The 10877-nt window shown below is 38.6% G+C and overlaps 1 protein-coding gene across 1 annotated transcript in view; it reads left to right on the forward strand.

Moving 5' to 3' along the window:
• The window catches only part of PIGU (phosphatidylinositol glycan anchor biosynthesis class U), a 117259-nt gene that overhangs the window by 29559 nt on the left and 76823 nt on the right, over positions 1-10877 (forward strand). Inside the window, exons 3-5 of the mRNA XM_004697936.2 lie at positions 4623-4665; positions 5167-5226; positions 6454-6516. Coding sequence (XP_004697993.1) covers positions 4623-4665; positions 5167-5226; positions 6454-6516 — 166 coding nt within the window. The remainder of the gene's footprint in view (positions 1-4622; positions 4666-5166; positions 5227-6453; positions 6517-10877) is intronic.

Genomic DNA, 10877 nt, shown 5'->3' on the forward strand with positions numbered 1-10877 from the left:
AAAATGAGGAGCTGAAACCAAGGGCTCAAGTAGAAAGAAAATCCTTTGAAACTGATGCTGGCAACATATGTACAAATGTGCTTGAGACAATGTATGTATGGATGGATTGTGATAAGAATTGTACGAGCCCCCAATGAAATGATTAAAAAAAAAAAAAGTTAGCTTCCATTTGGGATTGCTGAGGTAATGCATCCTAGGAGTAAGGTTAAACCAGGTGATAGCTCAGTCTTAAAAATACTGGATCCTGCCTCTGATTAGGGCTGCCATTAAAGGTGAGCTGATTCTATTCTAATTGCTTCCTAGAAGCTAAAAAATTCTTTCCTGGAAGAAAAGAGCCATATCTTTAGGTGGCATGATGGTTGAGTCCTTGACTCCAAACCTAAAGATTGGTGGTTCAAACCTACCCAGAGGCACTCAGATGTACTTCTGAAAAACCTGTGGAGCACGTTCTGCTCTGATATATGTGGTATCACTATCAGTTGGAAATTACTTAAGGACAATTGGTTAGAGTTTATAGAATTTTTCTTGCACAATGTCCTTCACTGAAAAATTACCAAGCATAAAAAGGAATAGAAAAATATAGGCTCAGAGGAGTGAGGGAGCATTGGAACTGATTGTGATGTTTATACAACTTGACTTACGAGTGAAAGAGGAAAAGCTTTTGCTTACGGGTCATTAAGTTTATTTTAATGGTGGTGAAATAATTTAGAGAGTGATATCAATAATGGTTGGACAACATGAAAAGTATGATCAATGGCACTGAATTATAGATGTAGAAGTTGTTGAATGGGAGAATGTTTTGTTGTGTCTATTTATGCCACAATTGAAAGAAATAATTACACAAATAGCAAGGAGTACAAGGAAGAAGAAAATGTTCTAAAAATGATCATGGTAATGATTGTACTACTGTTGTACTACTGTATGATGTAGCTGAAATGCCAATAAAACTGTTATAAAAATATATAGGCCCACTAAGCAGACCCACAGGTGGTCAAGATACTAGAGTTATATAATACATTATTAATGTTTCACTAGTATCCTATTTTATTTCTGAGTTATAATATCTATTGCAATGGTTACACAGAACTCAGACAAAATTCATAACTAAAGAGGTTATTAAGGAAATTAACAAATCGTGATGCCAGTGAGAAATGCTTAGGATCTGTTACAGAGTTCTTTCAGGTGTGCTACTAAATGCCCAAAGGGGTATACCAATCAAATTGAAGGTATTGGCTCAAGCTCTGTGGACCAGCAAGCTCAGCTTCCCCAATTAAGTGCCCAGAGGCACCCACCCCACTCCATAAGCCAGCCAGCTTTACTTGCTCTGTGAATAGGGAAGTCCACTGCTCTGTTCCAAGCTCTAGCTCTTGGTTCTGTTATTACTGTTTCTTTGATGTTCACTGCACAGAGATCTCTGATCCAGAGGAAGCACAGCACTTATGTCTCTTGCTGGTAATGCGTGAATACAGCAGGATTGCATTCTTGAGAATCCTGTTCATAATTACTCACTGGTAAACCCTATCAGTACCTTCCGCCACCTTATCAGACCCATGCAAGAAAAGGTCATTTGGTGGGAGAGAGTTTGGCTAGAAGAGTCACATAAATAATTCATTTCCCCTGCAATTAATATGTTTAAATAATAGATGACAAGGTAGATAATGTCATCAGAGAACTAGATCATATATAAATGAATCAAATGGAAATTCTAGAACTGGAAAATATAATAACAGATTAAGGCAATAAATTATTTTAATAGCCAATTCTACAAAACTTAGAAGAGATTAGTGATCTGGAAGATAGGTCTGTAGAAAGTAATTTGTGGATATTTGGAGACAAAGATGAAAGAAATCAGGAAAATAAACAAAACGAGGGATCTGTGAGATAAATAGAAAGATCTAGCATACACATAGATGGAATTGCAGAAGTGAGGGAGAGATTAAAAACAGAAGTTTTTTCCAAATGAATGAAAGACATAATTCAAGAAGTTATATAACCTAAGCAGGATAAATTCAAAGAAAAACATACATCATTATAAAACTAAAAATCAGACAAATAGGATGCCTGGGAGTTCTGGGGAACACTTCCTTGAGGAGCTCTCTGAGAGATTGCCCTCAAGGGGTTTGGAAGGAGAGGCTTCAACTTCCAGGAGGGTTTGTCTCCCGCCAGACCCTGGCTAGTCCCTCGTGCTCTGAGCCTCAGTTGTCACATCTGTGAATGGGGGACAGCAAGCACTCCTGAGTTGTAGCTCATTCGGCTCAGATTTCTAACCTATGGGGACTATAAGAGAATAAATGTGTGGTTTATGTTTGCTTTCTGATTTTTTTGTGTGAATTAGGTAAAGGTTAACAGAATATATCATAGCTTTAAAATAAACGTCTTATGCACAATCTGGTTCAACTCACCTATTGCAATCGCCTCAGTGTACTACTGTCTTTTATCTTACTTCTCCCCTGTGTTGACTGTTTCATTCTTCTTTCCCAGCCTTCTGGACTTTGTTCTTGGGTGAATACTGCCCTTTTGCTCATAAATGGTTGATTATTCTAATGTGCAAGAAATGTATGTTGTTTTAATGAAAAACAGCAAAACAAACTAGAAAAAACAAGCAATAATGGTGAGGAAGTAATGGTAATTATCTGTAGCAAAGGAACAGTAAGATGGAAACTTCTCAACAGAAATCACGAGGTCTAGCCTGCTGTTTTGTGTTTTCAGTTATGTCGGATAGTCTATGCCAAACCCATTGGCATCGAGCCAATTATGAGACTATAATTCTTTAAAGAAGGAGACTTAAAGATTTTTCTCTTTCTCCCACGGAGTGGGTGGATAGTTTTGAACTGTAAACCTTCGAATTAGTCGTCCAGTGCTTACCTGACAGCTCCAGGGCTCCTTGTTAGGGCCTCTAAATTTGTTGCTATTTTTTCATGGATGGTTTTTATAGTTTTAAGCTTTATAGTTAGGTCTTGAGTTCCTTTTTGTATATGTTGTGTTCCATTTTTCTGCAAATGGATATTTTGTTTTTCCAGCACCATTTGTTAAAGAGACTGTGTCTTCCCTGTGTAATAGTTTTTACCCCATTGTCAAAGATCAGCTGTCCATAACTGAGTAGATTTATTCAGGGTTCTCATCTGTTCCATTGCTTTTTGTACTTGTCTTTGTACCAGTGAGTATCAGGCTGTTTTGACTACTGTGGCTCAGTGTTAAAGAATAACAAAGAATCTTCAAAACACCTCATGACATAGATGAACCTGGAAGATATCTTGCTGAGTGAAATAAGTCATACAAAAAAGGACAAATGTAGGAGGCCACTGTTATTAAAAAGGCTTTCCTTTTTAATAACAGATAAGGTAAACTACTAACTAGACTCTAGTTACTAGAGGGTAGACTCATGAACTTAGGTAAAGAGAGTGGTAATTCTCTTAGGGGGGAGGCAGGGGAAAGCCCTGGATGGGAGTGCAAGAGTTAAGACAGCAGAGGTAGAAATCTGGTATATTCACAATCCTGCCATAGCAGTGATGTGTGAGTGGGTGCATGGACAGATACATAGACTGAATGTGTCTGTGAGAGTTAGACTGTACCTATGAATATATATAGGTTTGACCTAGGATATTTCTACTATATTATAAATACTAGCCTCTATGATGTTAATGAGGTAAGATTAGAGGCAGCTAGTTACATTATGAGGCCAGGGTACTTACACTATGCAGTCTAGGTTATCAAACTTGGTTATTGTAATAACTACAGGTCCCTGGGCTTCTCTTCCTAGAAATTCTGATTCATTAGGTTGCAAATAGAGTCCAAAGATTTATATGAATCAGAATTGACTCAATGGCAGTAAGTCGAGTTTGTACCCTGAATTTGGACTTCTAGCCACCTAAACTGTGAGTGAACAAATTTTTGTTTGTTAAAGCCATCCATCCACTTGTGGTATTTGTTATAGCAGCACTAGATAACCAACACAGCCATTATGTACCAGGGACCTTCAAAAAGTTTGTGGAAAATACCACTATATTTTAATTTAATTTTCCCATGACTGTCTGAAGTATCCTGTGTCTTAAAACTAAAGCTTACCAGGTGCATAAGCAAATGTGGTGAAGAAAGCTGATGGTGCCTGGCTATCAAAAGATATAGCATTTGGGGTCTTAAAGGCCTGAAGATAAACAAGCGGCCATCTAGCTCAGAAGCAACAAAGCCCACATGGAAGAAGCACACCAACCTGTGTGATCACGAGGTGTTGAAGGGATCAGGTATCAGGCATCATCAGAACAAAAAATCATATCATTGTGAATGAGGGGGAGTGTGGAGTGGAGACCCAAAGCCCATGTGTAGGCAATTGGACATCCAGTTATGGAAGGGTCACTGGGAGGAGATGAGCCAGCCAGGGTGCAGTGTAGCAATGAAGAAACATACAACTTTCTTCTAGTTCCTAAATGCTTCCTACCCACCCCACCCCACACTCCCAATTCTACCTTACAAATCTGGCTAGAACAGAGAATGTACACTGGTACAGATAGGAACTGGAAACATAGGGAATCTAAGATGGATGATTCCCTTCAGGACCAGTGGTGAGAGTAACGATACCTGGAGGGTGGAGGGAAAGTGGGGTAGAAAGGGGGAACGGATTACAGGGATCTACATATAAACCCCTTCCTGGGGGATGGACAACAAAAAGTGGGTGAAGGTAGACATCAGAAAGTGTAAGACATGACAAAATAATAATTTATAAATTATCAAGGGTTCATTAGGGGGGTAGGGTGGGGAGGGAGGGGGAAAATGAGCTGATACTAAGAGCCTCAAGTAGAAAGCAAATGTTTTGAGAATGATGATGACAACAAATGTACAAACATGCTTGACACAATAGATGGATATTCAGTATGGATTGTGATAAGAGTTGTACAAGTCCCCAGTAAAATGATTTTAAAAAAACCTCAAGCTTACATCATAACTTTAGTGTGCTACCAGTTCTTCAACAGATACTTAACACAGGTCAGATTTTATATATTTACTCAATTCAGTAACAAGTCCCTGTGACACGAAATGATGTAGCCAACTGGCATGGAACAGTACTATAGGAAAGAAAATTATTTCTGCTGACAGAATTATTTTTTTCTACCCTTTCCTCTCTAAATTGATAATAGTAAGGCTGAACATATTTTTGTTTTTCTCTTGTAGACTCCATTAATAATATACCTCTTTCATTTCTTGATTGACTATGCTGAATTGGTATTTATGGTAAGTAACCTTCCTTATAAAATGTGTATGTACCTCTTTAAACTTTTTCTGTTATTTGTCTTATTTTCAAGGAAAAATATGTTTTAGGAATTTATAAAAAAATGTATATCTTTAAATTCATGGAACTGTGGCAGTGTTGTGGAAGTGTGAGGGATAGTTTGACACTTGGCCAATTGCATTCCATTATTCTTTTCAGAATTTGGGTTGTGAACTACATATAGTCTTGCATTTTCTAGCTTCATGATTTTAATATTAGCTTTAATTGTGCTGATCTGGAGAAAATCTTGAATTCACTAAGAATTCTACCAAGAGATTCTATGAGTCATTATGAAGAGAACACAGACCTGATGCCTATAAAACTGTGACAGAACTGTGTTTTGAAAGGCATAGTAATTCTAAACACTTGCCTAATCCGAGCAGTGGTTATGCTTTGGTCTGTGGGCCTACATGGTTGGCAGTTCAAAGTCACCAGCTGCTCCCAGGGAGAAAGAGGGAGCTTTCCACTCCTGTAAACAGTTACAGTCTTTGAAACTCAAAGGGACATTTCTACTCTCTACTATAGTTTGAGTTACTATGAGTCTGCACTGACTCCATGGCAGTGAGGGTTTTTGTTTATTTATTTTTTGCGTAATCTAGGGTTGAAAATCTGGGTCAAGAAATGCCAAGGAGATCATTGAAGCCTTCTCTAAAAATTAAGACTTACTGTGTGCTAAGCACTTGACATATAGCAGGCTTGCAAAGTCTTAGGTACTAGTCTAGTTGCACAGAGTGCTTAAAGAACTTGAAATTCCAGATCAGATTTGGGAGACCAAACTGAAGTGGGCCTAGATGAACCCTGATCCTCAGGATTTTCTAGTTAGGGTTTTGCCAGGGCCTTATTCAGGTAGTCAGTGGTACAGAGAGAGCATGTGGTAAAGGGTAGAGGTTCTCCCTGACTTGAGTTCAATACTGAGGGAGAAGAAGGGGAGCTAACAATAATGAGCATGAAAAGAAAATGTTCTGAACTTGATTGTGGTGATGATTGCACAAATCTTCTTAATATGATTGAATGATTAAATTGTATGATATACGAAGTATATGTCAATAAGATTACTTAAAATTTTTTTTAATTAAATTTTTTTAAAAAGAGAGAGTGAGGTCAGTAGCCCATTATCATCCAAAAACCTCCAAGTCCTAGTATTCCTATACTAATAGGGTGCTGTTTCTTATTTTTCTTTCTCTTGACAGATAACTGATGCACTCACTGCTATTGCCCTGTATTTGGCAATCCAGGACTTCAATAAAGTTGTGGTGAGTAGCCAGTAGTGGGGAGAAAGCTGATGGAATATGGTTACCTGCTGGTCTCTGTAATTACAACAAATCTAAGTCATATGTTTAAGAGTTCAACTGCTTTAATATGCTAAGTGGGAATGAAGTTTTTAGCCTGTTCAGCCAGCTCTGAAATGACTAAACCCAGACTCACAAGATAGCTTTGTTGATAGATGCAGAAAGGTGTTTATAATTTAAGAACATTTATTAAGTCTTAAAAGGGACAAAAACAACACAAAGGCACAGATCATCCAGATGGAGGAGATCACTAGAACGAGGTCAGAATTGTGTCTGAAGATTCACAGTGGAGACACCAGATGAATCGGGCATTGAACAAAAGACTCCCACACATTCATGATTGGCTAAAAAAGAACAAAAAAAATTCATGATTGGTGGCAAATCAGTACATCAGAGTTACAGGTAGGACTACAGAAGGAGCAATGGGACATATGCATTGTTAGAAGAACATACAAGATTGGTCCAGGGCCTTCCAAACAAGGCAGGTCAGGATGAGACTGATAGGGCATGACTCATGACCAAGCAACCCCCTGTACGGTCCCCAGTAAGGCAATCGCTATCAAGGACATACCCAAAGAAGCCCCAAGGAAAGACTGCCTTTCTAGGGGCTGCCTGGAGAGCAGGGAGGTAATCTGCTTTCTGAGGCACTATGCCTGAGGGCAAGATTATCCATATCCTTGGTTAATGATCAGAAAGAATTCAGTGGAGGCTTAATCTGTGTGTGGGACCCTGTAAATGGAGTTTTGGCTGTCACTGACATCTGTAGCTATGATCCAGGGTACTTAGAATTCAAGCTCTAAAACAAAGGTCAGTGTAGCTTAATACCCACATACCTATGCAAGTTCAAACTTCTGGAGTATAAGCACAGTCGGACCACAGTTATATTAATGAGGAGCCTTCAAAATCTTCCATTCTTTCCCCAGATTTTCTTTTCAAAGGAAAATGAGCACAGGCAGTCCCCACTCATGATTTTGGCTCACTGTGGCCCTATGTAGAGTTCCTAGGAATATAAATCTTTATGGGAGCAGAAAGCGGCATCTTTTCCATGAAGAGCAGCTGGTGGGTTTGAACCACTGACTTTATGGTTAGCAGCCAAACACTTAGCCCATAGCACCACTAGGGTTATAACATTTGATTTAAGGGCCGCTCCTCCTTGCCTTTTTATTTTTACTTTTTATTGTGCTTTAGGTTATTGTTTACAGACAAGATCATCAGCTTTATATTCAACAGTCACATGTTTTGTTTCAATTCATCTACTTCAACCTCCTCAATGTACTATTGTTTCCTCGTGTTTCTTGTTTCCACTTTTCCTCCTTTCCTAGCCCCTGCCCTTGGGTAAATGCTGCCATTTTGATCTTACATGGTTTATTATTCTAGCATAGGGTTGAGTTTAGTTTCAGACTTTAAGAGTGGCTAAAGGCCATAGTCTTAGGGGCCCCATCAGTCTCTATCTGACCTACAAGCTTTTTTCTCTTTAATGATTTTAAGTTTTGTTTTACATTATTCTAGGACTCCATCCAGGATCTACTAAAGTGATCTTTTCAGAGTGGTTGGTAGTTGGGCACCATATAATTCTTCTGGTCTCAAAGTTGTGGAGACTGGTGTTTGCGTGGCCCATTAGCCCATTGGACTGTTTGATTCCATGTGCATTTTGGTTTTCATCACTCTTCATTCTTCTAGATGGGGCGAGGCCAATATTTGTGCCTTAGATGGCTGCTCATAACCTTTTAAGACCCTATTCACTAAATCACCAAAGTATGGTATAGAACATTATCTTTGTGAACAATGTTATATCGATTTACGGTAACTTGGTGTCCTACAAGACTATGGTCTTGAGCCCCCAGGTCCAGTGACTTATTCCCTCAATGCATTATATATAAGGCCTCTTTATCACATGCCTTCATCAGAATCACCTTCACTTGCTGCCCTTGCAGCTTTTAAAGCAGTGGTTCGGTTCTCAACCTTTGGGGGTCGAACAACCCTTTCACAGGGGTCGCCCAATTCATAACAGTAGCAAAATTACAGTTATGAAATAGCAGTGAAAATAATTTTATGGTTTGGTGGTCAGCACAACATGAGGAACTGTATTAAATGGCCGCGGCATTAGGAAGGTTGAGAACCACTGTTTGTGTTTTTAAATAAATGCTAAATTAGGGGAGCCACTGTTTTAAAGCATTTCTTGTACTAAGGATTAGGTTCCCAAACCTGGCTGATCATTGGAATCACCTGGAGAGCTAATGAAACTACAGAGCCATAGGCTCCTCTCCCTAGAGATTCTGATTCAATAGGTTGCAAATGGAGTTCAGGAGCCTGTAATGCTACCAGATCCCTAGGTGATTTCCATCCCTCGCCAAGTTTGAAACCTGGGCTGTAAGGTAAGCCTTCCGACTTGCCTATTAAATGCTTAAAGAGGTAGGAGCTGGTCTTGTTCAAACCCTAGGACTTCCTATATAGCTTTTAACTCCATGTGCTATGCCTGTCCCAGGATTTATTGGATTCTGAGTATTGTTTTTGTTTCTCAAGAGAGAGCAATTTCAATAGAAAATTTGGCATACATTAAATGTTTGTTGAAGAATTGTTAGTATGCTACAGGTATTTTTTAGTCCTAATCTATGTGTATTGGCCCAGGAGAATTGCATAGTCAGACCATTCTCGTTTTTCCTGGGTTCCAAGAGAGTTAACAGATTAATTATGTATATTCTCTACATAGTTTTAAAAAAATTGGCTTCATTTCTCCTTGACAGGCTGAGAGCCACTGAGAAGATTAGACTGAATGTCTCATCTCATTCCCATTGTCTGCTGTTCATTTTTCACGTCTGCTACTAAGTAATAGGACCCAAAATAGCAGTCGGATTTTCTGTAGCACTGGCTATGAGTAACAAATAATGCTGGTGAATTCTGAAATATGAGATCTCAAAGAGATTTTTAAAATATATAAACTGGGGTTCTTGGGGGTTGTTTATAGACTTTAGAGGCCTATGAATCCCTTGAGATATGAAAAATTGTATATGTATAACCACATGACTTTTTTTTTTCTTAATCAAGTGCATGATCTTTTTTCCATTTTATTGGGAACTCTTACAGATATTCTAACAATCCATAGTACAATTAGATCAAGCATAATTGTACAATTGCTGCCACCATCTTCAAAACATTTTCTTTCTTCTTGAATTCTTTGATATCAGCTCCCCTTTATCCCTTCCCTACCCCCCAGGAACCCTTATTATATTTATTATTATTATTGCCATATCTTACACTATCTAACGTGTATCTTTTCACCTACCATTCTGTTATTCGTTCCCCTTGAGTTGGGTTATATAGTCATCCTTGCGATCAGTTTCCCCTTCCCCACTTTCCCTGCTCCCCACTTCTCTTTCTATACCTTCAGGGAATCATTACTGCCGTTACTATTTCTGAAGGGTTTATCTATCTTGGGTTTAATGCATCTAACAATCTTAATTATACAAATGAACATTCTCAGGTCTAACAAGATTAATGAGGAAAAACTAAGACCATATAGTTAGGGGAGGAAAAATTAAACTAGAGGATAGTTATGCATTTCATTAGTGCACCCTGGATATATCATCTCTTCTGTGAGGGACTGTCCAATTATCTTACAGGTGGGTTTTGCGTCTCCACTTTGCTTATGCTCCTTCACGTCAATTTGATTGTTTGTTTTCAAACTTCTGATACATATTCCTGTTGACAGCTCATGATCACACAGCCTGGTGTGCTTCTTCCATGTAGGCTTTGTTGCTTTCCTGCTAGATAGCTGCTTGTTTAACTTCAAACCTTTCCTTAAGCATCTATTTTGTCTTCAGTGAATGTATTGGGAAGGTGAGTATCATATATTGCCATATTATTAGAACAAACTATTCTTGTGCTGAGGTAAGATTTAAGTAGTGGCCCAAAGCCCATCTGTTTCCTTGGATTTACATATATATACATATAGACAAATACAACTATATGTATTTACATATATATATATATCTATTTTTAAACCTATATATGTAATTTTTACATTCTTGTTCTTTCCTCTTTTTCTTTTTTCTTTCCTCTTGCCCCCCTATCATGTTTACCCTTTGTTCACCTCTCAGTAATTCCTCTTGGATACATTTCAATTGATCAAACACGACAGGAACATCACCCCTTCCTCATCATCAATTTTAGATCCCTTGCTGTTCCCCTGCCCCTATCATTATTGTCTCATCCATCTCCTCCTCCCACCTCCTCCTTTCCCTTTCCTCCCTGCCCCTCTTTGGGACCATCTGCCCTCCTATTGCTGTCTCTTTGGGATTGCTTATCCCGCTTATCTTATATAGATA

Source organism: Echinops telfairi, unplaced genomic scaffold (genome assembly GCF_000313985.2).
Source record: "Echinops telfairi isolate 266 unplaced genomic scaffold, ASM31398v2 ScPeMD7_5592;HRSCAF=6446, whole genome shotgun sequence".
Taxonomy (NCBI): domain Eukaryota; kingdom Metazoa; phylum Chordata; class Mammalia; order Afrosoricida; family Tenrecidae; genus Echinops; species Echinops telfairi.